Source organism: Peromyscus californicus, unplaced genomic scaffold (genome assembly GCF_007827085.1).
Source record: "Peromyscus californicus insignis strain IS unplaced genomic scaffold, ASM782708v3 Scaffold_11__1_contigs__length_118956290, whole genome shotgun sequence".
NCBI classification, from domain to species: Eukaryota; Metazoa; Chordata; class Mammalia; order Rodentia; family Cricetidae; genus Peromyscus; species Peromyscus californicus.
Window position 1 is genome coordinate 11,789,584 of NW_026294402.1, and position 27,983 is coordinate 11,817,566.

At 46.3% G+C, this 27,983-nt stretch overlaps 1 protein-coding gene across 2 annotated transcripts in view; it reads right to left on the reverse strand.

Moving 5' to 3' along the window:
* Deup1 (deuterosome assembly protein 1) overlaps positions 1 to 14,121 on the reverse strand; it is a 68,812-nt gene extending 54,691 nt beyond the window's left edge. The window contains exons 1-2 of one of the 2 annotated variants that reach the window (XM_052752903.1): positions 13,932 to 14,109; positions 12,694 to 12,766 (exon numbers count right to left, since the gene is read on the reverse strand). In XM_052752903.1, the coding sequence (XP_052608863.1) occupies positions 12,694 to 12,722 (29 nt within the window). In that variant the 5' untranslated portion in view covers positions 12,723 to 12,766; positions 13,932 to 14,109. Of the gene's footprint in view, positions 1 to 12,693; positions 12,767 to 13,931 lie in introns of both variants that reach the window. The other variant, XM_052752913.1, reaches the window with a different exon arrangement.
* Between the last annotated feature and the right edge of the window lie 13,862 nt (positions 14,122 to 27,983).

Here is a 27,983-nt window from a genome sequence, read left to right on the forward strand (position 1 = left end):
TCCTTCCACAAATATTTCTTAAAAGAGTCGTCTATCATACACAGCAATGCTCAGATTTAGTGGGCCTTTGATATGATTCTGTGTCAGTAACAAAAGTATCTAGTGATTCCTACAGTTTGTGATCTATTTTGAAAAACCACTGCAAAGACATCATCCAGCATAGGTCTGAGGTCTCCTCTGAACAAGTAACTGCCACTCTCTGAGATGATATCGTGTTAGCAAGAAGTGTTCTGTTTTCACAGTGACTTCTCTCCCACTCCCTAGTCCTGACTTGATCCTGAAGTCATTCAGGACTTTCAACACTTATGACCACACAGTACTGAGTCATTCATGTGGGGGGTACAGTTCTGGTTGTACCCTGTCTTCTCAACATTTCATATCAGATATCTGGACATTCAAGTGAATGGTGGCCAGACCACATGACAGCAGACTCTGACCTGCATCTGCTGTACCAGCCAGCTCAGAAAGCCAAACTACCAAGGTTGCAGGTGTCACCAGATGACAGAACATGGTTACTGAGCGTCCTTGATTTTTGTTCCCCTTTCCAGCTCAGAAACAACTAGAGAAGGATAAATATGTTATCCAAACCAATTGCCTAGGATGCCTCACATCTAGTTATCCTCTCTCTAACCTCTCCGTGCCAAGAGCCCTCAACCACAGCAAACCCAAAGTCTTTCCTCTCCTACAGGCTTTTCCACAGTCCGCTCTTCCTTGAATCTGCAAATGCTCATGTGATGTTCAGCCTTCATTGTCAACTTGACTAGACTTTAGAACCACCTAGAAAACCTAGCTCTGCGTGACTCTGTGAGGGTATCATAAGAGAAGTTCAGCTGAGGAGGGAAGAGCTACCTTTAAAGACAAGGCAGTTGACCGGGTGGAGTGAAAGGGGGGAGGCGACCAAGGAAACCCCCTGAGCACCGGAGTTCATCTCTCTGCTTCCTGCTACAGAGAGATGCAAGACACCCAGCCACACTGTCTCCCCATTATGATGGACTGAATCCCTTCAAACCATGAGGCCAAAGAAATGTCCTTCCTTCGGTGGCTTGATGGAGAATGCTTCCATAGACTCATGGTTGGAGGAGGTGTATCATGAGGGGGAGCTTTGAGGATTCCAAAACTTCCCCTCATCCCTAGTGGCGTGGCTATGGCTTGCTGCTGACAGAGGAGAGAGGGAGGGGGTGTGTGTGCTGCATGTAAAGCAGAAAGGTAGGAAAATGCATTTGGTGAGAAAAGCAGCGTGGTTTTTAAAACTGTAAACTTTAAAACAGAAGTGAAGGTGGTGGTTTGGTCTCCTCCACGTAGTCTGACATGAGTGTTCTCCATACCCTCATTTCTCCCTTCAGTCACACCCCAGCTGCGCTGTGTTAAGGATCTCTCTCCACTTCCTCTCCTGGTCCTTCCAACATCCCCTAAGTAGGTATTATATCTCAATTTTAGAAGAGTTGATTGAGGAGTCAAAATGGAATAAAAAGAAGCTCTTAGGGTCATCGAATTTGGAGACTGGGTGGGATGTACCTGCCTAAGGCGCAAACTCAGTCTTGACCTTTGGGTTTACAACTCACTAGAGAGGGCTCTGCGCTCAGGCCACACCCTTCAGCCTTGACATGAGGAGCCAGAAGGGAGAGGGCACGAGGCCTTCATGATGATGGAATAGTCTGGGATTAAACGTCAGGATATGACATTGGGAGGAGAGAGAACAGTTATGAAATCATGGTGGCAGGGTCAGCAGGGGTCAGCTGCGGGCCTGGGGCAGGGGTGAAGAGGAAGTTGTGTTTACAGTGAAGGTGTGGGCCTAAGCCAGTTTTTCAGCCATCTTTTTTTTTTTTTTTTTTTTGGTTTTTCGAGACAGGGTTTCTCTGTGTAGCTTTGCGCCTTTCCTGGGACTCACTTGGTAGCCCAGGCTGGCCTCGAACTCACAGAGATCCGCCTGGCTCTGCCTCCCAAGTGCTGGGATTAAAGGCGTGCGCCACCACCGCCCGGCCAGTTTTTCAGCCATCTTGTCTGAGTTCTGACACTACATTGTCTGAGTTTCTTGTGTATTCTGGATATTAGCCTCTTGTCAGATAAGTAATTTGCAGATACATTTGCATGTTCTGTTGGCTGTCATCTGTGGTCTACCGGCTGCCTGTACTCTGCCATTCAGATCTGTGTTCTGCTGATGGCTTCATTTGCTAGGAAGAAACTTTTTAGTTGGATGGAATCTAATCTGTTAACTTTTGTTTTGGTTTTCTGTGTTTCTAGGGTTCTCTCTCTCTCTCTCTCTCTCTCTCTCTCTCTCTCTCTCTCTCTCTCTCTTTATATATATATATAAATATATCTGCCAAAGTCAAGGTCCCCCAGATTTTCTCCTATGCCTTTTTCTAGTAGTTTCCTAGTTGTGGGTCTCACATTTCAGACTTTAATCCTTTTAGAGCTTGTTTGTATCTGGTAAGAACGTAGATTCTTTCTTCTCTATAGATATCCAGTTTTCCCAGCAGTTTATTGAAAAGATTATCCTTTCTCTGTGTTCTAGCAACTAGTGGAAACACATGAACTGTGAACCAATAGCTGAGGAGCCCCCAACTGGATCAGGCCCTCTGGATAAGTGAGACAGTTGATTAGCCTGAACTGTTTAGGGGGCCTCCATGCAGTGGGACCAGGACCTGTCCTTAGTGCATGAGCTGGCTCTTTGGAACCTAGGGCCTATGCTGAGACACTTTGCTCAGCCTTGGTGTAGGGAGGAGGGGACTGGACCTGCCTCAGCTGAGTGTACCAGGCTGAGCTGAATCCCCAGGGAAGACCTTGCCTTGGAGGAGGTGGGAATGGGGGGCAAATTGGGGGGTGGGAGGCTGGGGGGTGGGAGGAGGAAAGACAGGGGAATCCGTGGCTGATATGTAAAATTAAATTAATTTTAAAATAAAATAATAATTCAATTGACTATAAATTCATGGGGTCATTTCTGGGCTTTGTGATGCTTCATTGGTCTGTGTGTTTTTCTTTTCTTTTTCTTTTTCTTTTTTAAAAAATTCTTCTCTCATACTTTACGTCCTGACCACAGCCTCCCTCCCTCCCTCCTTTCTCCCCCAGATCCACTCCTCTTCCATTTTCCTTCAAAAAAAAAGAAGAGCAGACCTCCCAGCGATATCAATCAAACATGGCATAACAAGTTACAATAAGGTAGGTACAAACCCTCCCATCAAGGCTGGGTGAGGGTGTGTCCGTCTTTATGTTGATGCCATGCTGTGTCGGAGACTGGGTTTTAGTGTGTTCTGAGGTACAATGACTCCTCTCTTATTCTTTCTGCTCAAGGTTGCTTTGTCTATGTGGAGGTTTCACCACAGTGAGAATGTCTACTTGGGGTCTCACCACAGTGAGAATGTCTACTTGGGGTCTTACCACAGTGAGAATGTCTACTTGGGGGTCTCACCATAGTGAGAATGTCTACTTGGGGGTCTCACCACAGTAAGAATGTCTACTTGGGTCTCACCACAGTAGGGATAGCTATTATCAAAAGGAAAAGAACAAGTGATAGGTTGTGACAAGAGGAACCTTCGTGCAGTGTTGGTGGGAATGTCATTAATGTGGCCATCACGGATTTCTAAAAATCAGAGTAGAACTACAATATGATCCAGCAATCCCACTGCAGGTTTTATACCTGAAGCAGATTCAATCTGCATATTGAAAAGGCACCCACAACGCAACTTTATTACTATCTACAAGAACCAAAACACAGTCCCAAACCTAACGTCTACCAGCCCAGCAGATGGCAAAGAGAATGTGGCACAAAGACACAGTGGAATACTATTCAGACCTAAAACCTGTGCAGTCCTGACATCTAGACAGCATGGATGGAGATAGAGGACATTTATGAAGTGAAGTGCATCCTCACAGACAGACAGACAGATACCCACCCACTCATGTAGATTTGGAATAGCTGATCTCATAGATCTTGACAGCATGACCATTACCAGACGGGGTGGAGGGAGAGGGGATGAGAAAGAGACACGGAACTGTTGACAGGAGTAAGTTCTGGTGCTGTGTGGAGCAGCACAGTGAATATGATCAATGGTAAACACCACACATCTCAACTGGTGTTTAGGACAGACTAATCAATGTGTGTGTCAATAAGAAACAATAGAGTTTTAAAGTGGCAGCACTAATCGCCTGGCCTTGCTCGCTCTACCGCGTATGTACATGACTCAAACCCTCACATTGTACCTTCTGAATACATAAAAATGTCATTTGTGAATACAGAACTGAGAAATAAAAATGGAGTCCATAGAAGACACATGGAATCATCCTCAAGTGACCAGGGTGATGCAGCAGCTGGTGGATTCTCCCCTCACGGGGCTTTGAAATGCAGGCTTCTGTTTCGGTCCCTTTGTGTTGTTATTTGTTTGACTGTGTCTCACTCTGTTTCTCAGGCTGGCCTCAAAATGACAGCAACCATTTTGTCTCAGCCTCCTGAATCCTGGGACTACAGGCTTGGGCCACCATGACTATTTCATGTTCTTAAAAAGACAGCGGGGCAGCGTCGGCCCAGCTGTGCTGGCCTTGTGAGATCATCTAAACCAAGGCAGCTGTGAAAGTGAAGAGAGCACATCAGTAATGATTGCATCAGTGCGGTGCTGGGGAGGCAGTGAGGTATTGCACCAAACGCGGGTCTGGAGCTCATCATAGAACAAGGGAGCTCATCAGGGAGGATGGAGACAGGGAAAGAGCATGTTCCTTGAGGAGACACAGAATCATCTGAAAATGAGTTCCCAGCGCGAGCAAGCTCAGGAGACCTTACCTTTGTCACAATCTCTTAAGAAAACTCATTCTGAAATAAATTACGTACTCATTTCCCTGAGCTGGCAGGCTACTGCATGCATTCGACCTTTCCACGGTGGCTCACAGCAGACACTGCAGCACACTGAGACACAGATGTAGGCAAAGGGGCTCTGGAGGTGACCAGGACCTGCCCCACGGACTCCCATGCTCACAGTGGTCAGCGTGGCTCCCCTTCAGCAGGACGATGGAAGTGCTGTTCTTTGCAGTCCTACAGGTCAGAGCTTCGCGGTTCCCTTCCTCAAGATTAATTACTGATTCATGGACATGCTTTTCCTCAGGCACTCTCCCTGCCATCTAAACACATATTTACCATCGTCCTGGGAGTTTGCTGAGTTAGCAGTAGTCAATGTCTATTTTCACCGCTTGCGTGTGATGGAGGCTCATGTCCTATCCAGTCCTCCTTTTCACTTGCAAGAAGCTTAATGGATGTGGAGGTGTTACAAACCCCTCGTTCTAAAGAAGGGGAGCATGAATAAGGTCCTGTTCTAAAGCCTTTGACCTAAGGGACAGGGAGCCCCTAACAGATGAAAAGCTCTACAGTTACCCCAGCACTGCCACTGACATGGAAATCTAAAATATCCTCTTTTCTTTCCTCTGAAAGTGGGATGTTAGGTTAAAATGGACACATCACAGATAGGCTCTGTAATAACTTTTCACATTGTGAGAAACCTTTCAGTGAACAGACAGGGAGGGGAGCAGATGGGGGTGGGGGAGCACACAGGGAGGGAGGGGAGCACACAGGGAGGGAGGGGAGCACACAGGGAGGAAGGGGAGCACACAGGGAGGGAGGGGAGCACACAGGGAGGGAGAGGAACAGACAGGGAGGGAGGGGAGCACACAGGGAGGGAGGGGAGCACACAGGGAGGGAGGGGAGCACACAGGGAGGGAGGGGAACAGATGGGGTGGGGGGAGCACACAGGGAGGGGAGCACAAAGGGAGGGAGAGGAGCACACAGGGAGGGAGGGGAGCACACAGGGAGGGAGGGGAGCACACAGGGAGGGAGGGGAACAGATGGGGTGGGGGGAGCACACAGAGAGGGGAGCACACGGGGAGGGAGGGGAGCACACAGGGAGGGAGGGGAGCACACAGGGAGGGAGGGGAGCACACAGGGAGAGGAGCACACAGGGAGGGGAGCACACAGGGAGGGGAGCACACAGGGAGGGAGGGGAGCACACAGGGAGGGAGAGGAGCACACAGGGAGGGGAGCACACAGGAGGGGAGCACACAGGGAGGGAGGGGAGCACACAGGGAGAGAGGGGAGCACACAGGGAGGGAGGGGAGCACACAGGGAGAGAGGGGAGCACACAGGGAGGGAGGGGAGCAGACAGGGAGGGAGAGGAGCAGACAGGGAGAGAGGGGAACATACAGGGAGAGAAGGGAGCACACAGGGAGGGGAGCACACAGGGAAGGAAGGGAGCACACAGGGAGGGAGGGGAGCACACAGGGAGGGAGGGGAGCAGACAGGGAGGGAGGGGAGCAGACAGGGAGGGAGGGAGCACACAGGGAGGGGAGCAGACAGGGAGGGAGCGGAGCACACAGGGAGGGAGGGGAGCACACAGGGAGGGAGGGGAGCACACAGGGAGGGAGAGGAGCACACAGGGAGGGAGGGGAGCACACAGGGAGAGAGGGGAGCAGAGAGTGAATGTAAGTTGGAAGGTGCTGGCCTCTTCTCCAGGGGAAACCCTGTGGTTTTAAGGGAGCACACACACTTCCCTGCCCTCACAAACGGATGCATGAAAGCGTTGAGGAAACTGATAATGTTTGTCCTCATATTGGGTTCATGTGCTCCTGGACAATCCCCATCCCCATCTGATGAGACCTGAGGACATTGTTAGTGACCCGAGGACAGGCATTCTGCCTTTCCTACCTGACAGCAGGGCCGGGTGTCTCACTAGGCCTCGGTAGACTTACAGAAATAAAACTTTAGAGGGATACTCTGCTTTCAGAATGCTGGAAATTTCCCATGAACCTTTCTTGCTAGCATGTGCTAACTTCTAGGCGTTTCTGCAGCCTCAAGCCCTGAACTCCAGGTATCCAGTCCAATCCTGTTCACTACTGGCAATTCCACAGGACGCTGGGGGACTCTGAAAACATCGTATGTGCAAACAGACTCTCGATCCTTGTTGCTCAAATCCACCCCCATTCCAGTCTGCTCCACATCTTTACACTGGCATAACTGCTCCCAGCGGCCAGCTTTAAACTCTCCTTTTGACAAGTGAGTGCTACTGCTGCCACCTCCGGTCTGGTCCGTACCCTAAATTCTGCCCTCTCATCATATCCAGTGATAAAACCTGACCAAGCTCTCTTTCCTCAGTGCATGAGCCGGCTGGTTGGAACCTGGGGCTTATACAGGGACACTTAGCTCAGCCTGGGAGGAGGGGACTGGACCTGCCTGGACTGAATCTACCAGGTTGAACTCAATCCCCAGGGGAGTCTTTGCCCTGGAGGAGATGGGAATGGGGGGTGGGCTGGGAGGAAGGCGGGGTGGGGGGACGGGAGGGAGGAGGACAAGGGAATCTGTCACTGATATGTAAAATTAAATTAAATTATAAAAAAAAAAAAAACTGACCAAGGATCATCATCCCTTCTTGTCAGCGTGTGGCTGGAGTGCATCTCCCAAAGGTCGACAATGTGGTTTCTAGCATGCGGAAGCAGAGAGGTGGCCCCTTGAGGTCTGGTCTTGTGGGAGACAGTGTGGTGATTTAGTTCTAAGGAATCTGCTTAGGTCTTGTGGGGCTGAGTCTTAAAGAGAGGAACCCTGGCCCCTGGTCACCCCCCCCCCACTTCCTTTTCTTCTGCACACCTCTGTCAGATGCCGTGAGCAGAGACAGCGGGTGAGGCTCCAAAACTGAGCTAACTATACCTCTGTTTATTAAAAACCATCCAGCTTTGAGCATGTTGTTATAGCAACAGAAAAGGGGCAGTAACCTCCTCAATATCCATCATTCCATTCTCACATATTAGCAGAGTTTTCATGGGATTTACTGTGTTGTAGCGAAGGTTTGAACGGTATCTGCATGGACGGGGCTCGCTGGCTCTATTCTCTCTCCCATGTGTTGTCATCTGTACACGTTGTTGTCACTCCTCATGCAACAGCTTAGCAAGGAGAGCCCAAAGACAGCTGTACTGCGTGTTTGTGGGAACAACAGCAAAAATCCTGTTAACTTCAAGTCAGAGCCTAGTTTAAGCAGCGTTAGAAGGTGTGTCTCAGGTGTGACCCTCGGAGGATCCCCGAGCAGACTGTGGTCAGGAACTGCTGCCACTGGCTGCGTGTCCTAAACACCCTGGTTCTCCTGGACCCCATCATTTTTCAGATCATTCTGCTTCTACCTGATTTTGAACTCAGCTCTCTCTCCTCTGGTCCCCTGTGCACGGTGTTTATGCTGCTCTTCCTGTCTTAGACATCACTCCCGACTGAGAACACTCCCCGTGTGAGATGCTCTTCCAGTCACGGAGGTGTAAGGAGAAGATGTTGCTGTTGCTGGGTTCCATTCAGGCCCTGTGGGTCCTTGGTCACCACTGCCCGAGCTCCTTTCCTGGCTCTGTTTCTAGCTTTCCTTTTTCTTTCTGCTTCTTGACTTTGGTAGAGGGAGGACGTGATTTGTCATTAGCTGCCGTCCAAGGAGATCACTCCTTTCTTCAGAGGTGAGAACCCTGGGGGCTGCTCACATCACTAACTCTCCTGTGCCAGCCACACTGACTAGAAGCTCTCAGCTGTTCTAGGTGGTTCCAACATGTTGAAAAACTTTGCACCAAAGACCACCAGGTCAGGTTAGGTGGTGCCAGTGTGCACTGTTAGGTCTGTACACTCAGGCGCCTTCACCCTTAATGTAACCAGTGGCTAATACACCCAACAGAGTCCTATAAAAAGTGAAGGCACATGCGTATTGTGTAGTGACGCTTCTTAATCTTTCTCTAACGTTGTTAGTAACTCGATCTGTCTTTCGAAGGAATCTCCACTTCTTTCCTCCCTCCCTCCTGAGTTTTTTCTTTCACAGTCACTAAACCTGTCCCTAATCAGCCCCAAGCTAACACTTCAGAGTCCACCTTCATGCCACACGCCATGATGCCCCACCCCCATCTCTTTCTCGTTATTTCTTCATCCAAGACACAGGAATTTAGAGGAACTTGGTATGTGTGCCTATTCTGGGGAGGATCAGGCATGGGGGATGGTGAAGAGCCATGTGGGGAGGCACGAAGGTGTGGGATGGGCTAGCTAGAAGTCACAAAAAGCCAAAAGGCATTTCAATGTACAGAAAGAATACACTGTTACTGTTCATTATGGTCCTGCTTTAAGGGCTTAGATCAGAAAAATCAGGATTTCTTTTTACAACTATAAATAAAACCGTACTTAACTCATCACAAAACGAGCAGGTGAAGCTGTGATTCTGTCTCTCAGGGGAAGGACCCTTGAGGGTTAAGCAGACACACACAGATGAAGCAGTGTCAGGAAGGGCTTTTGGGAATTCAGGTGGGAAGCTTCTCTTTAAGAGTCAATCTTTCTCCGTCCTCCGAGAGATAAGAAGAGTTTACTGGCGTGTGCAGTGGCATCCTGATTATGAGAACCCCTTTGACAAGACTCTGAAAGGGACCGATGGCTCAGGAGTTCGTCAAACAATGCAGAGAATGTAAGAGACTCAGCAGATGAAAAGGAGGCTTTGGGTAAGGAGGGGGGAACCCACAAAATTTGTTTTTTCCCCAAGTCCTACTAAAATGAAGCAAACACATATTTTTAACCTGCAAAGTTAAACCTACAAAGGCAGGGACTGTGGGAGTCAAGTAGCCACTTGCAATAGTTAGTATTGACTGTGAACTTGACAGGATCTGGACTCACCTAGGAGGCAAGCTTCTGGGCATGTCTGTGAGGGGCTTTCTAGAGGGAAGACCCACCCCAAGTGGGGATGGCACCATATCATGGGTGGGTCCTGGACTGAATAAGAAGTGAGTTCAGGGGCCCAAGGAAAGCAGCTCACAGGACTGAGAAGATGGGTAGATCCAAAGAGGAAGACTTTTTTTGGGGGGGAAATAGTTTAAAAGAGGTTTATTTTAAAATAAAGTTTACATCTTTATTTTACAGATGAAATCCCACCCCCACCCCTTCTAAAGAAGGAAAGAGTGGAGAAAGAAGAAAACTTCAGAAGTTTGTGATATCAGGATTCCTAACTCTAGGGGGCAAAAATGTTGAGCAGGAAGGAAAAATGATCCCAGTCAGACTCCAAGATGGATGTGACTTACGAAGTCATAAGAAGACTATTATAAAGACACGTGGAGACTATGGAGGCTGCCAAAATCACGGCATATTGGGCGGTTGGGGAGTGAAAAGTGTGTGTGTGTGTGTGTGTGTGTGTGTGTGTGTGTGTGTGTGTGTGAGAGAGAGAGAGAGAGAGAGAGAGAGAGAGAGAGAGAGAGAGAGAGAGAGGTGTAAAAGTCAATAGACAATGCCTAAAACTGAAAAATCAAATAAAGCACATTTAAAGATACTGAGTCAGACACCGAAGGCCTTGGGAGAGAGCCCCTGCCAAGAGAATTGGAAGTGGATGTCTTTTAGAATAGAAAACTGGGTGGGCACCAACACAACTAGATTTTATTTTGGTTTGGCTTTGGTAATGCATAGAACCAAATGAATTTTTGTATTGCACACATACCTTTCTCTTCTTATCAGTGTTTGATATATATATTTGCATGTTTATACAGTTTTAGAGCTACATAAGCTCACAGTGGGTGCTAACTATTTGTTGAAAACAGGTTGCTTCAAGAAATGCTGGAGGAACATGTTTATGAACTTGCTAACAAGTCCCTGGAGAACAATCCACATTTACTGGTTCCTTAACAGCATGAGAGTCTGTGGTCTCTGTGCTATGGAGACCATGGTACAGAGTGTCTGGCCGCATGTCTACCATGATGAGTGACAGTCTTTCAGGACAACTGTGGTGTGCTCATTAACTTCTGCTCTGTAACTGTCTGGACCCAAACAAGTCTAATTCTTTCCAATAAATTCTAAGTTCCTTAAGGACCAGGTCTGTTTTGAAATAGCCTTTGCATTTCAGGGCTTAACACTCAGTACAGCTTACCTTGAATGAACGCAGAGAACCAGCCATGCCTTTAGATTTGCAGAGCTGAGGTCATCTGCTGTCCTCAGGCTTGAGGCCTCCAGTCTGTCTTACTGTACCCTAGTGTCACAGTCACACCAGGGAACCCACATACGTTCATTTTGACTTGACTGAGATGTGGGCTCTAGGCAGGCTGCCCCTCACCCATTTCCAGGGTAGAAAGAATTCAGGAATTGGAGCCAGATGTATTTCCATTCAAACCCTGCCTCCCTCCCTGACCAGTATTCTATCCTGGGGGTAAATCCATGTTCCCTTCTCTCCATCTCTCTGAGGTTCAGTAGGGCAGAGTGTGCTGGGGACGCAGCAATGGTCATTCTTCACCCTTTAGATGCCCCTCAACTTACAGTGGAGTTGGCTATGGCTGGACAGGGCCATTATATACTGAAAATACCATAGGTTGAAAATGCACCGGATATGCCTACCCGCTGAGCATCACCAGCTCAGCCACCTAGTGTTTTGTGGTGTGGTGATGGTCGACCCTCACCATTGCACGGCTAACTGAGAGTGTGAGCTCACTAGCATTGTCAGAGTGAATCCACAGATCACTAGTCTGCAAAAAAGATCCAGATTAGAAATCTGAGGATGGTTCCTACCAAATGTCTACAGCTTCACACAGGCATACAGGTGGTTATAAGCTGAGCGATCCTAAGTTCAGAACCAACTATGTGTGGAATTTCTAAACTGTAGCTGAACATATGCTGGCCAGGTGGAGACCACATTTCTGAGCCTTTCTTACAACTAACTGAGACTGAGTTCTGGCCAATGTTAGTGAAAACAGTCGAGGGCTGACATCTCTAGGCAGAGTCCTAGAAGGGAAGTCTTTCCTGCCCTCCCTTCAGTAAGAGCATTGCCATGCTGGAAGGCAAACAGTCACAATGAGGGGAGCTGAAGCAATCACTTTGGGTCTAGAGATGAAACCACCCAGTCTGACATAGAGATGAGCTTTCATGTTATTCAAGGCTCTGCAGTGTGTGTGTGTGTGTTTCAGGAGCTTCAGCTATACTGTAAATATTATATTTTCTTGTTGAGAATAAGGACTACAGTAAGGGGGCAGGGCTCAAAATACAGTCACCATTGTTCACACTTCTTTGCTTCCCTTTACCTGATGTCAGAGTCACAGCCTGAGCAGGTCACTGGAAGTGAGACATCTAGAGTTGTGACTAGAGTCAAAAAGTCACAACCAAGACTGGGCTCTAAAGTACCGCTGGCTGCCCCCAGCCAGTGGCCGGGTGGCTAGTGAAATCTTCATGGTGCTGATGCCAGATGCGAGGTGGGACAAACAGTTGTGAGAAGGAATTTGGTCCATTTTCTACCACAGTGAATGTTTTCTAAACCCCATTCCTTGTCTAAAATATCCCATTCTTGCTGTTCTGTGGAAACATGTGTATTGTGTAGCTGTGTTTAAATGCTGAGAAAACATGATAAATCTTAAGAACAGGAGCAGAGAAACACTCATTACAGCAAGAAAGGAGCAAGCTGGCCAGGAAGTGTGTGGTGGACATGTAAGCGCTGAGGAGGCCAGCTTGGGTCTGTACCTATGATGCCCACAGCATCACTGAAAGTGCTGTCTTCAAGGGCAGAGCCAAGGTCTCAGCATCAGGAAGACTCATGCAAATAGATTCTTCAGAAGTTATTTGAAATTTCCCTCAGTCCACTTACCAAAAGTGATCAGCAGATCCTTCTTGTAACAATTCATTTCAAAACTCATACTCCATTAAGGAGTTTCGGACATAAAGATCAACTAAGTAAATATTAGCTTTAAACCACTTACCCTGGGGTAGTATGGGATTGGTTCTCCATGCCAAGAAATGTCTACATCTGGCTTGTTCTTCTTGAGTTTTAATCTGTGAGGGAAATTATTTGGATTTATAAAATGCTTACATATATTAATATAAGATGATTTTCTTGCTGTTGGTAAGTCATTATATAGTATGGGGTTTTCTGTGTATGGAGACTCTTGCTTCTACAAGCACAGAAGTGGGTGGGCCTTCATTGGCTTGAAGTCCCCACACAGATAGGAATACTGGCTCAGCCCTTGGTTGAAATATGAGGTACTGGCTGAAACCAGCATGCATTCATCTTTGACTAAGTGGCAGCTCAGTGTCAGTTGCCTTGTGAAGTGGTCAATTCATAATCCCTGCTTAGAGGAATGCTGTCTAGAAGCCCTCAAAATTCCCGTCTCAATGGAGTTCCTACACTTTGCTTTTGAGAGCACATATTCTTTCATTGGCCTTTCTTGACTTTTTAAAAGAGCGAATAAAGCAGGAAATTTAGGACAGAAAGTCTAAGAACAGGGGATGGAGAGATGGCCCAGCAGTTGGAATGCATAGTGCTTAGAGTGCAGAGGACCCCAGCACTGGTCGGGTGGCTCAAAACCACCTATAGCTCTAACCCTAGGGCACACACACACACACACACACACACACACACACACACACACACACAGATTGCCCCAGCTGTGGACTAATCTGCAAGGTAAATTAACAAAGTGTTAAAATGAATTTAAACCCTCCTAAGAACTATATGAATCAATTAAATGCCTGAGAAGGGAGGAGGAGGGCGGAGAGAGAGAGGAGAAGAGAAAAAAGAGAAGGAAGAGGAGAGAGAGGAGGAAGGAAGGGGGGAGAGAGAGAGAGAGAGAGAGAGAGAGAGAGAGAGAGAGAGAGAGAGAGAGAGAGAGAGAGAGAGAAAGAAAGAGGGGGAGGGGAAGAGGAGGAGGAAGAAGGGAAGAGAGGGAGAGGGAGGGAAGGAGGGAGAAAATCTCCATTCACACCGTTTTCACACCACTGGAACTGCAGCAGTGGGGCTGACATGGGAGGCGATAGGAGGCAAAATCAGATCAGAAAGTACAGACAAATAAAAGAGGGAAACTGAGGCACATGCCATGGTTCTGATGGAAGCTTGTCTCCTGAGTTTGCCCAGCACGTGTCCCTGCCGTCCCCGCGCCAGCTGCGGCCGAGGGGAGCGTCCCGGGTGCCGGGTCCCCGGTCCCCGGAGCCAGCCGGTTACCTGCGCTGCTGTCTGGAGAGGTCTGAGCTGTCCTGTCCAGCCCGCTGCGTCCGCCCAGCGCCTTTGGCCTCTCGTGCCCCTCGGGTTGCCATGGAGACGCGACCCGACTCTCACCCATCGGTTTCTCTACAGCGGGAACTCCCCAGCACCAGCGCGGGAAGTCCGCAGTCCAATGTCTCCCGGACCCGCCTCCTGACACCCGCCTATCCCGGCTGCTGCAGCCCCCAGGCACCCGGCACCAGGAGGCGCAGAGGAGCGCGGGAGGACGCTGCCCGCCCAACCAGAAAGCCCGCGGGCCCGGGAACACAGCACAGACTGGAGCTCCTAACCCTGCACCTTGACCCGCTCCCAGGCTAGACCAGGCGCGGGAAAGAAAGAACTCCTGGCAAAGACCCTTTCAATTCACCGTAGTGACTTCCAGCTGGGAATCTGCGAGGTTCACTCCACTGTCACTGGGTTCGAAGCATTTGAACCTCTCTCTTTACACAGTGCGTCGCGTCCTTGGAAAACTTCTAGTTAGGTGGATCAGAATGTATTGGGGACAAGGGAGTAAGTAGCTAGCTTCTAACGAGGGGAACCAACCTGGGCCCACGGTAACTGATTCCAAATTCTTTCCCTTTTCAGCCACATTCCAACAATAATTGATGACAGAATCTCAGTCTGACCCTGTTGATTTCACCGAGGAAGTGACGGTATGTACCGGGTATATATATATGACAGAACACACACACACACACACACACACACACACACACACACACACACACGCATACATTGATACACGTACTGTTATACAAAAAACACACCTACATACACGGGTGTGACAGCAAGTAAACTTTCTAAGCACTTGAATTGGGGAATGTTGCTGAACTTACTTTAGAAACATAATTGTTTCTCAACACGTCTAGTAGATAGATTGCTAGGTCTTAAAATCTTGCGTTTGCATTTTCCTTTTGATATTTCATGTCACTTTGCTACTTTGACATGACTGTCAATTTTAATCCAACCCACAGTCCTCCATCCAGGTCTGTCTGATTCTTAGATGACTTGTATGGAGTAACTCAGGATGCTAGCTCTGATTAGTGTTACACTGTTCTGACAGGGACTGAGTGAAGTATGGTTATTTCATCTTTCCCTGAAACATCTCTATTCTGAGAATGCTAATCATAGCCTTTATTCTTGCCCATGTTGAAATTTTTCCCCACAAGAAACACAATCACCATTATCGCATTATTTATTTATTTTTATTGTTTTGAGACAGGGTTTCTCTGCGTAGCCCTGATTGTCCTGGAACCAGCTTCTGTAGACCAGACTGGCCTCAAAGTCAGAGATCTGCTTGCCTCTGCCTCCTGAGTGCTGAGATTGAAGGAATGTGCCACCATGCCCTGCTATTTATTTATTTTTGTTGTTGGCGTCAGGGAAGGTGACACGTGAATGGCTCACTGGTGGAACTCTGCTCTTCCCTTCTACCTTTTGGTTCCTGGGTATCAAACTGATATCCTCAGGCTTCGGTAGCAGGTGCCTTCACCAGCTGAGCCGACAGATGAAAGTGAGCAGAAAGAGCAGAAAGGAAAGAGATAGGAACCGAGGACATCTTGACTTCAGATTCGGTGCTCTTCAAAATCTTCCCAGAAATTAGGGTTATGGTTTTGAATACCCAGAAGTCCATTATATGTAGGTGTAGGAGTCTAGGTCTTGTAGAGGTGATGGTTGATTTCCTATTTTCAGAAGAATGGATGTGGGAAGGATTTTCAAAACCTGAGAGGACATACACTCTAATGGACTTTAGGAAGACTAGACCTGCCGTGTCCGTGTCCCGTCCCCCCCCCCCGTCCCCCCCCCCCCCCCGCCATTCAATTCAACAATAGGAACAAAGTCTTTCTTTTCAGAGTGGTTGTTAAGACCCAAATGAAATGAAGACTCAGCTCCACTCCTTAACAGGAAACACCTGCAAAGGCTTAAGTTTGCCTTAAGATGCACTGGTTACTAGATCTTTTAGGATGATGTTTTGAAAGATATGTGTTTAGGAAGGCTCCAGGTTCAAAGAAGAGTACAAGTGGGGGCATGTGGTCCTAACAGGAGCTGCTGAGAGGTACTTCAAGAACTTAGTCCTGAAAGAGTATCATATGACAAAGTGAGTCAGGACAGGTCCCACCCTGTAGCTAGAGAGCTACTGGCAATTGATGACTTGCTGGGTGAGTCAGTTTTCTTCAGGGATACAGGACATGAGACGCTTCTCATGGTCCCGCAGATGGTCCTACACCCATACACAGACAGCACTAAGTAGATTCAGTGAGTTTTAAAACACAGAACATGTGCATTTGAAAGGCGAGAGTGGTGAGGGGGGTAGAGAAGGAACTGGAAATTACCAAAGGTCAGTGTGGGATAGCATGGCATGGACAAGGACACTATGCCATCCAGTCCTCCATAATCCATTCTCCATGAGCCATCTGGCCCCTCATTTGGGGTTGTCATTGGATCATGTTCCCACCCCTGACAGTTTCTAAAAGTGAGGCCAGTATGCACTGCTCACCCTGGATCAGACTTGAAGGGGATCAGGGCTGTACTCTTGAACTTTACATCCTCTTACCTCCAACTGCGATTACAGGTACGCACTGCTATCTAGTTGTTGGTTTTTTTTTTTTTTAAAAATCATTTACTTGAAGCGTTAGTCTAATTAATCTTTATCAATAAAAAATTGGGAGTCATTTAGTAAGGTGGCAGGATACAAGATTAAACTAAAAAAAATCAGTAGCTCTCCTATATACAAATGAAAAAGGGGCTGAGAAAGAAATCAGAGAAACATCACCCTTCACAATAGCCACAAATAATATAAAATACCTTGGGGTAACTCTAACTAAGCAAGTGAAAGACCTGTATGATAAGAACTTTAAGTCTCTGAAGAAAGAAATTGAAGAAGATATCAGAAAATGGAAAGATCTCCCATGCTCATGGATAGGTAGAATCAACATAGTAAAAATGGCAATCTTACCAAAAGCAATCTACAGATTCAATGCAATACTCATCAAAATACCAACACAATTCTTCACAGACTTGGAAAGAACAATACTTACCTTTATATGGAAAAACAAAAAACCTAGGATAGCTAAAAGAATCCTGTGTATTAAAGCAACCTCTGGAGGCATCGTGATCCCTGATCTCAAGCTCTACTATAGAGCTATGGTAATAAAAACAGCTTGATACTGGCATAAAAACCAACATGTGGACCAATGGAATCAAATTGAAGACCCGGACATTAATCCACACGCCTATGAACATATGATTTTCGACAAAGAAGCCAAAACTGTACCATGGAGAAAAAAAAAGAAAGCATCTTCAACAAATGGTGCTGGCATAACTGGATGTCAGCATGCAGAAGATTGCAAATAGATCCATATCTGTCACCGTGCACAAAACTCAAGTCCAAGTGGATCAAAGACCTCAACATAAATTCAGTTACACTGAACTTGATAGAAGAGAAAGTAGGAAGTAGTCTGGAACGAATTGGCACAGGAGACCACTTCCTAAATATAACACTAGTAGCACAGACTGAGATAAACAATTAATAAAGGGGACCTCTTGAAACTGAGAAGCTTTTGTAGAGCAAAGGACACGGTCAATAAGACCAAAGACAGCCTACAGAATGGGAAAAGATCTTTACCAACCCCACATCTGACAGAGGGCTGATATCCAAAATTTAAATATAAAGAACTCAAAAAGCTAGACATCAAAATACAGAACAATCCAATTAAAAAGTGGGCTACCGAACTTAACAGAGAATTCTCAACAGAAGAAGCTCAAATGGCTGAAAGACATTTAAGGAATTGCTCAACATCCTTAGTCATCAGGGAAATACAAATCAAAATAACTCTGAGATACCATCTTACACCTGTCAGAATGGCTAAGATCAAAAACACTGAAGACAGCTTATGTTGGAGAGGATGTGGAGCAAGGGGAACACTCCTACACTGTTGATGGGAATGCAAATTTGTACAGCCACTCTGGAAATCAGCAAGAACCTGGAAACAATCTAGATGCCCCTCAACTGAAGAATGGATAAAGAAAATATGGCACATATACACAATGGAGTACTACTCAGCAGTAAAAAACAATGATATTATGAATTTGCAGGCAAATGGATGGATCTAGAAAATATCATCTTGAGTGAGGTAACCCAGACTCAGAAGGACAAACATAGTATGTACTCACTCATAAGTGGATACTAAATGGGAGGGAAGGGATGGCCAGACTGCAACCCACAACTCCAGAGAGGCTAGCTAACAGGAAAAGACCCTAGGAGGGACACATGGATGATCCTGTGAAGGAGAAGTGGATGAGATCTATATGAGTGAACTGGGTGGGGTGGTGGTGGCAGAGGGTGAGGAGTGGGGGAAGAGAACATAGGGAAATGGGAGGCTCAAGCTGGAACAGGGACAGAGTGGGAGGACAGGGAGGAAAATACCATGATAGATGAGGACATCATGGGAATAGGAAGAAGCAGGGTGCTGGGGAGGCTCTCAGGAATCCACAAGGTTGACCCCACCTTGGTCTGCTGGCAGTGGTCCAGAGGGTGCCTGGACCAGTCTACTCTGGTGACCAGTCTAGCAAATAACCTAGCTGTCATCATAGAGCCTTTGTCCAGTGACAGATGGAGGCAGATACAGAGATCCATGGCCAGGCACCAGGCTGAGCCCCGGGAATCCAATTGATGAGAGAGAGGAGAGATACTGCAGGCGAGGGACGTCGAGATCATGATGGGAGGACGTGCAGAGATGACCGGCCACACTATTGGAGGCCCATGAACTGTGGACTGGTGGCTGTGGAGCCCCCATGGGACTGGACTAGGCCCTCTGGATATGGAAGATGGTTGTTTGGCTCAAACTGTTTGGGGGGCACCAAGGCAGGGGGATCGGGATCTGTCCCTGGTGAATGGGCAGGCTTCTGGAATCCGGTGCCTGTGGTGTGACACCTTGCACAGCCTTGGTGCAGTGGGAAGGGGTTTGGATCTGCCTAGACTGAGTGTGCTGTGGGCTCTGCTGACTCCCCATGAGAGACCTTGATTTGGGGGATTTAGGGTTTCGGGGTGGCTTGGGAAAAAGGGCTGGGGGTGGGAGGAGGGAGGAATGGGGGTCTGTGGATAGCATGTGGAGTGAGTAGAAATTCCTTAATAAAGAAAAATGAAAATAAAAGGGAAAAAAATGGGAGTCAGATATGGGGGTAAGAACCTGAAAGATCAGAGAAGCAAGGGAGCAGCCACATTCACTTCCTACCTCTCCCATTCCTCTGTCCAAAAGGGGCCAAGATCGTCTCTCCTCTCTGCCTTACTACTTCCTATCTCCTCTCTGTCTACGGTCCTCCAAACCTCTATGGCTAATTTAGGTCAGCTAGTGGCTAGATCTGCTCTCTGACCCCAAGCAAGCTTTGTCAGAACACAATCAAAGTATCACACAACATTTTCTCCTTACTCTTTGATTGCCCATCACCCAGCTCCCAAGTAAATACATGGAGACTTATTCTTACTTATGAATGCCCGGCCATAGCTTGGCTTGTTTCTAGTCAGCTTTTCTTAACTTAAATTGTCCCATCTACCTTTGCCTCTGGGCTTTTACCTTCCTTTGTTTTATATATCTCTCTTTCCTTCTTACTCCATGGTTGGCTGTGTGCTGAGTGGTTGCTCCCTGACATCCTCCTCTCCTTCCCCTTTTCTCATTCCTCCTTCTCTCTGCTTTCTTCTCTCTCTCCTTCTATTTATTCTCTCTGCATGCCAGCCCCACCTATCCCTTCTCCTGCCTAGCTATTGGCTGTTCAGCTCTTTATTAGACATATCAGGTGTTTTAAGCAGGCAAAGTAACATAGCTACACAGAGTTAAACAAATGCAACATAAAAGAATGCAACACATCTTTAATTAATATTCTACAACATTGCTGTTTTAAAGAAATTAACTTCCTCAGAGTAGTTTTGCATTTATAAAATAAATCTGTGAACAGAGATGTTCTCTTACTATGTTCTCACATCCAGTAGCCCCTAGTGTTGACACCTTACACTGGCATAATCTATTTGTTCTAATTAACAAATCCAAACTGATTTTTAAAAACCAGTTAAGCCTATTCTTTACTCATAGTTTTTTTTTCAGCTTATATCTAATATACTTGTTGCAGTCCACACAGGACACCATACTATGCATAATCACCTCACCTCTTTAAGTGACTCTTGGCTGTCAGTTTCCAGAATTTTTGGTTTTGATGAGCTCAACTGTCTTGACAGTTTTGAAGCATGCTGTGGTTCTTGCAGAATTCCCCTTTGTAGAGGTTGTTTTCTGATTTACTGGGGGAAGGTCATGGAAGGCATCTGCCCCGTGAATCACATTGTACCAAGGCACATGACACCATGCCCTGGGTTGTCCTGTCTGCCCACTGTGATGTTACCCTCCCCTTTTCCACACTGTGCTTTTAGATGACAGTCACATGTGAGGCCCAGAGAGGTGTACAGAATCATGCTCCATCTGAACCATAGAGCTTCTGTCTAGGTTATTTGAAATTCTTTTACATGGAAACAGTGTCTCCCATTTGTTGTTTTTTTTTTTTAAATCAGTTTAGAATTGTGAATATTTGCTGTGTACTTTGTCTTTTAACCTGGAGCTACACATTTTGTCCCATGATTTTACCAGCTTTCACCACTGAGAGCACTGTCACACGGGTCTCACTGTGCAAATTTTGTTTTTGGTTGGGGCTTCATTGCTCATTTTGGTTAACTTCAGTACTTCCTACAGTGTAAGCCATTCCAAGCTCCTCTTGTCTATTATGTATCATCCCCATTTCTGCAGACAGCTGTTTCCCTAGGGACATGGTATCTTCAGTTAAGAATGCAATTAGAAACTGATATCTTGGCACTGAGTACTAGTTGGGTCTCATTGTTTCTAGGCCATCTTGGCTGATAGAAGAAGGAAATAGGTGTCTTGTATTAGCCTCCTAGGCAAATATATATACAGATTTCCATATATAATCATCTATATCTCTTTATAAAAGATTTATTCATGGGCCATGGTGACATCTGTGCCTGAGCTGCTGCCCAGGGTCATGTTTGGGTACGTGGCCCCACTGTAGCTGGGGTCTGTGATGATGTCCATGGCCCAAGTTAACCCAGGGGGTCACTGGGGCCATGCTGTGCTGAGCCAGCCCCGCCCTTCACTGGTCCTGGGATGGCTGGCCCTGCTCCTGGATGGATACTATAACAGGAGAGCTGGATCCACCCCTCAGGGGAGAACTCCCCTCCTACACACACACACACACACACACACACACACACACACACACACACACACACACAACGGAAAGATGGCCCCACCCCTCACCTCAGGCATGTATCCTGTCTGGGCAGCACAATAGAGCTGACCTTGTTGTTGGGGGATGCAGGTGAGCTGACCCTGAGGGCATGAGAGCAACAGAGCTGACCCCCACCCCTCCCTCCTTTGTCCCCTGTGGCAATCAGGAGAGAGGGCCCTGCACCTGGGCCAAACAGTGGAGCTGGCCCTGGTGGTGTGAGTGTGGCTGAGCAGGATCTGGGGACCTGAGAGCAGGTGGACTGGCCCTGCTCCTTCCTGCAGGCTGCAGTGGGTGAGTTAGCCTGGCAGTGCTGGAGAGCTTGCCTGGGTAGTGACAATGAGGGAAAGCTGGTGGGCTGACCAACCCAGCTACCACCCAGGCCCAGATCCATGGCTGTGAGTTGACCAACTCTAACATCCACCCCACCTATGAACTGTTAGAACTTGTGAAGGGGATGAACCTACAGACCCAAAACAGCAGGATCTCCATGACACAGGACAACAACAGGATATCCAAGAGGAGCCACTGTGAGAGCCCAGTTTTGGTGGTGTGGCAGAAACCAGAGGCCTCCTGCCAGACCAATGACTTCTGGCAATGAACACTTGCAGGTAAAGATGAATGGACTGAAGGATAAACTGTATGACTCAACAGGCCGCACCACAGCTTCCATGACGAGATCCCCCCCCCCTTTTCCTCTTTTATTTGTTTGTTATGTTTAGTCTTCCGTTTTTTTTTTTTTTAATTTTGTTTTGTTTGTGGGGGGAGGTTGCAAGGGCAGAGGGAGGATGCGAGGGGACAGGGAGATGAGTGGGATTGGAATGTGTGATGTGAAATCCACAAAAATCAGTAAAAGTTAAAAGAATTTTTAAAAAGATTTATTTATTTGTGTGTCAGTGAGAGTGTATATGTGTATATATGGGTGCACATGATGCACATGCGTGGGGCCAGAAGGATGCATCAGACATCTTCCTCTGTTTATTACCTTGAGGAGAATCTCTCTCTGAACATGGAGCTCATGTTTTCTTGGCTTGGCTGGAAGCCATCAAACCCCAGCTATCCTTTTGTCCCTGTCTCAGTACTGAGGTTACAAGCATGCATGGGATTCCTGGTTTGTTTTGTGTGTGCTGGGATCTGAAGTCGGGTCCTAATGGTTGTGGTAAGTGCTCCTATCCAGTGAGCCGTCTTGTTGTGTCTTTATTAACTAAACATGTGCTTATACAGATATTCCCAATTCTGTTATACACTGTGTTCTCAGTGAGGACCGTGGAATTCTTATAAAGGAAAGCATTTAACTGGGGGTCTTGCTTACAGTTTCAGAGGTTTAGCCCATTATCAGCACTGTGGGAAGCATGGTGGCAGGCAGGCAGACATGGTGCAGGAGACAGAGCTGAGAGTTCTATATATAGATCCAAAAGCAAACAGAGAGAGAGAGAGAGAGAGAGAGAGAGAGAGAGAGAGAGAGAGAGAGAGAGAGAGAGAGAAAGAGAAAGAAAGACTGGGCCTGGGCAAGAGCATTTTAAATCTCAAAGCCCACACTCAGGGACACACTTCCTCCAATAAATGCCACACCTACTCCAACATGGTTACACCATCTAATCCCTGTCAAGTAGCGCCGCTCCCTAATGACCAAGTATTCAAATATATGAGCCTATGGGGGCCATTCCTAGTCAAACGACACATGCATACTCATAGGCAATTCTGCTTTCCCTTTGTTGCTCTGTGATTCTACCAGTGGAAAAACAAGCTCTGGCCATTGTTGTATTTAGTTGGGCAACTATAGTAGTATATATAAAAATGCTAATTTAATATAATAATAATGGAATTATTAACTTGTACCTGGGGGGGACAACTTTGTCAATCGGAGCTCAACAGTTAATCTGACCTTCAGCTTTTATGTTGGTTAGCTTTGTCAACTTGAAACCTAGAATCACCTGAGAGTCTCAATGGTGGACTTGTCTACATTGGGTTGGTCTGTGTGCATGTCTGTGGGAGATTGTCCTATGAGGGAGATTGTCCTATGTGACGTAAACTGATGTGGGAAGACATGGTGTACTGTAGGCGGCACCATTCCCTAGGCAGGGGCTCCTGAATTACGTAAGAGTAGAGAAGCAGAGCTGCACATGAGTGAGCATGCAGGCATGCATTCTCTGTTCTTGACTGTGGATGTGATGTGACATCTCCGGCTCCCACCTTGACTTCGCTGTGGTGATAGACTGTAACCTGGAAGCATGAGCCCCATTAAACCCTTTCTCCCCTAAGTTGCTTCTTGTCAGGGTATTTTCACAGCAACAGAACTGAAAGTGGGGTAGCCTTTCAGCATCTGGCAATGAGGCAAAGATGGCTAGATCAGGCCCCTTTCCTTCTACCTCTTTTAGCAAGGCATTCCACATGTGCCTAATATGATTGTCTTGCTTTGCCATGTGTATTCTATCCTCAGTTCTTTCAGCTTCCTAAATGCTTTTAAGTTTGCACATATTAAACTCACTGTTTACCCTGTCTATTGCTGAGACACTCTTTTTCTAACATTTTTTTATTAAGAGATTTTTCTATTCATTTTACATATCAACCACAGATTCCCCTGTCCTCCCTCCTCCCACACCCAGCCTTCCCTCCCAACCCACCCTCCATTCCCACCTCCTCCAAGGCAAGGTCTCCCCTGGGGAGTCAGCAGAGCCTGGCACATTCATTTGAGGCAGGTCCAAGCCCCTTCTCCCTGCACCAAGGCTGAGCAAAGTGTCTCAGTATAGGCACTAGGTTCCAAAAAGCTGGCTCATGCACTAAGGACAGGTCCCGGTCTCACTGTCTGGTGGCCCCCTAAACAGTTCAAGCTAAACAACTGTCTCACTTATCCAGAGGGCCCAGTCCAGTTCCATGGGGGCTCCTTGGCTATTGGTTCACAGTTCATGTGTTTCCACTAGTTTGGCTAGTTGTCTCTGTACTTTTTCCAATCATGGTCTTGATATCTCTTGCTCATAATCCCTCCTCTCTCTCTCTCTCTCTCTCTCTCTCTCTCTCTCTCTCTCTCTCTCTTTCTCTCTCTCTCTTTCTCTCTCTCTCATTGACTGGACTCCTGGAGCTCGGCTGTGGATCTCTGCATTTGCTTCCATCAGTCACTGGATGAGGGTTCTATCATGACAGTTAGGGTGTTCAGTCATCCAATCACCGGGGTAGGTCAGCTCAGGTACCCTCTTGACCATTGCCAGTAGTCTATAGTGGAGTCATCTTTGTGGATTCCTGGGGACCTCTAGCACTCTGCTTCTTCCTATTCCCATGGTGTCTTCATTTATCATGGCATCTCTTTCCTTGTTCTCCCACTCTATTCCTAATCCGGCTAGAACCTCCTGCTCCCCTAAGCTCTCTTTCCCCACCTTTGCCCTTCATTAACCCCCCTCACCCCCAGTTTGCTCATGTAGATCTCATCCATTTCTCCATTGCTTGGCAATCCCTGTGTCTTTCCTAGGGTCTCTTTATTAGCTACCCTCCCTGGAGCTGTGAGTTGCAGTCTGGTTATCCTTTGCTTTACATCTAGTATCCACTTATGAGTGAATACATACCATGTTTGTCTTTCTGAGTCTGGGTTACCTCACTCAGGATGATATTTTCTAGTTCTATCCATTTGCCTGCAAATCTCATGATGTCATTGTTTTTCTCTGCTGAGTAGTACTCCATTGTGTATATGTACCACATTTTCTTTATCCATTCTTCAGTTAAAGGGCATCTACGTTATTTCCAGGTTCTGACTATTACAAATAATGTTGCTATGAACATAGTTGAGCATGTGTTCTTGTGGTATGATTGAGCATTCCTTGGGTATATGCCCAAGAGGGGTATAGCTGAGTCTTGAGGGAGATTGATTCCCAATTTTCTGAGAAACCACCATATTGATTTCCAGAGTGGCTGTACAAGTTTGCATTCCCACCAACAGTGTAGGAGTGTTCCCCTTGCTCCACATCCTCTCCAACATAATCTGTCTTCAGTGTTTTTGATCTTAACCATTCTGACAGGTGTAAGATGGTATCTCAGAGTTGTTTTGATTTGCATTTCCCTGATGACTAAGGATGTTGAGCAATTCCTTAAATGTCTTTCAGCCATTTGAGCTTCTTCTGTTGAGAATTCTCTGTTTAGCTCTATAGCCATTTTTTAATTGGACTGTTAGGTATTTTGATGTCTAGTTTTTTGAGTTCTTTATATATTCTGGATATCAGCCCTCTGTCAGATGTGGGGTTGGTAAAGATCTTTTCCCATTCTGTAAGCTGTTGTTTTGTCTTATTGACCATGTCCTTTTCCCTACAAAAGCTTTCCTGAGACACTCTTTTGCCACCTTGGCTTTGAGGAGAATCTTCTACTGGGATCAGCACAGAGCAGAAACTCCAGGCATGAGCTACTTCCAGGATTTGCCCCCTTGTTGGTGTTTCTGCCTTTACCTGGGGGTTGACATTTTTGCATTCCTTTCTTTCATTCCAACTCACAATATATTAATATTTTAAGAATATTTTCTTTGTTTTAATTTGAACACTTATTGAGAAGTATCTACTTAAGTCTGCTACTAGAAATAGAAGTCCTTTCTACCATAATCTAACTTTTTTTCAAATTATGTTACATATAAATATCTTTTAAGTTTTCTTAGGTTCTTGTTTTTAGAACCGGGGAGAAAAACGTAAATAGACTAAATAAGAAATGAGTGAAGGCCATTTGTTATGAATAATACAATACAATAGTTTATACAAAAGAGCTGTGTCTTTAAGATATATTTAGAGAGCAGGGTGTAGGGGCACACATCTGAACCCCAGCACCTGGATGGTGGAAGCAGAAGATCAGGGGTTGCAGGGTATTTTGATTACACTGTGACACTTCAGACTGTCAATGAAGTTTACCTTGAATGCAGGGGAGGCAGAGCCAGTGACTAGCTGATCAGAATTAGCTATAGAGAAGCCAGCAATTTGGATAGAGAAGACACATAGGAAGGAAAGGGTGGGGACTAGAGTTTGAGCTTCCTTTTAGTTCTGGAATGAGGGAAGAGATGCATCTCTTGCTGGGTCTCTGGCCAAAATGTAAGTCAGCTGGTTGCTTCCTGGCTTCTCTGATCTAGTAAGTTTTCACCCCCACATCTGACTTCCAAGTCTTTGTTGGTAAATAGAATGATAGAGACTTAATTTAAACCTATATATGGTTGCTGGTAGCAGAGCCAGGGCCACAGGACTGGAAACCCTGCCAGGCTATGGCCTGAGTAGCCTGCAGGGTACTGACTCTGCAGGGTCATGGGGCCACAGATGATAATTAAAGTATCAGTAGATTCATGTGCAGCCACTAAGCCAACAGAAAAACATCATTTGGCACCCAACGTGGGGTGCCAAATGTAGTCAGACTTTTCTTTGGGGCTGGCAGCTCACAAATAATGACGTGGAGACTTATTAATTATTAAAGCTTGGCCTTTAGCTTAGGCTTTTCCCCAACTATCTCTTATAACTTAAATTAACCCATATTTTTTAATCTATGTTCTGCCACATGGCTTGTTACCTCATCGCAGTACTGCATGTCTTATGGCCCCTGCAACAGTGAATCCATCTTTTTTCTTCCCAGAATCCTCTCTGCCTGGAAGTCCCTCCTATTCTCTCCTGCTAACTATTGGCCATTCAGCTATTTATTACACCAATCACAACAATACATCTTCATACAGTGTAAACAAATATTCTGAAACAATCAGGAATTTAAGATTATTTATTCTCAGCAACATAGCAAGTTCAAGGATAGCCTGAGTCACATTTTTTTGAGCCATCCGATCTTAGAAATAAAAACAACAACAACCAATATGCGATTGCATAATGAATAATTTTACAGTAGTAAGTAGTTTTTATTTTCATAAGTTACTATTTAATTTTACTGAGAAATCCTCCATGAGTTGAGAATCTGTGTATCTCTGAGTCCCAAGGCTTTTGCTAGCCTACCCCAGTGGTTAACTGAGTAGAGCTGAGACACTTGACAAGTACTGAAAACAAGCATGGATGAATAAATAGGCTGTACCAGGAAGCAAGGTGGCATACACTCTAGAGATATACCAGTGTTTTGTTCATTCGAGAGTCACCTTCGATTCTCATGTGGTTGAAGAGAAATGAAGCTTGTCACTCACATCACTTGGGCTTGTACTGTTACATGGTTCTCTGTTCCTTGTTTTGCCCCTGGTTCACTCAGCACAGCTGCTGCTGCAGCATACAGGCTGTTTCAGAAATGAGAAAACATTATTCTAGGATGTACCTGAGTTCAGCACTGAGGGACCACAGATTTGCCACATGCAGCAGGAAAACAGAAGATAGAATTTTTCTTTTGCCTTTTGTCTGGACTGAATTCATGAAAACTCATGGACAGATCTCGGGAAAAAAAAAAAGAAGTAAGGAAATGCTTGTGCATGGAATGTAACTTGAGGTGCCCTCACACAGTGTCAGCTGCTCCCCACGTCTGAGTTCCATCATGCTATGGTTCTGTTCAGAAATAATTTTTGACGGTAAGAGGAGTTGTCTCTAAAAAAAAAGTCATTTTACATCATTCTGATGGAACATGTAAGGTGTCCATGGTGACCTCAACTTCCTGAAGCACATATTATCTCTGAAAGTTTGCAAATTGCTTTTTGAAGAAGCCATCCATCCTTGTCTATATGGTGTTGTGTTAAGATTCATTATTCAGCTTTATTTCTGACTCAACTGAAAGAATTTTCACAGCTTGACATAAATCCTC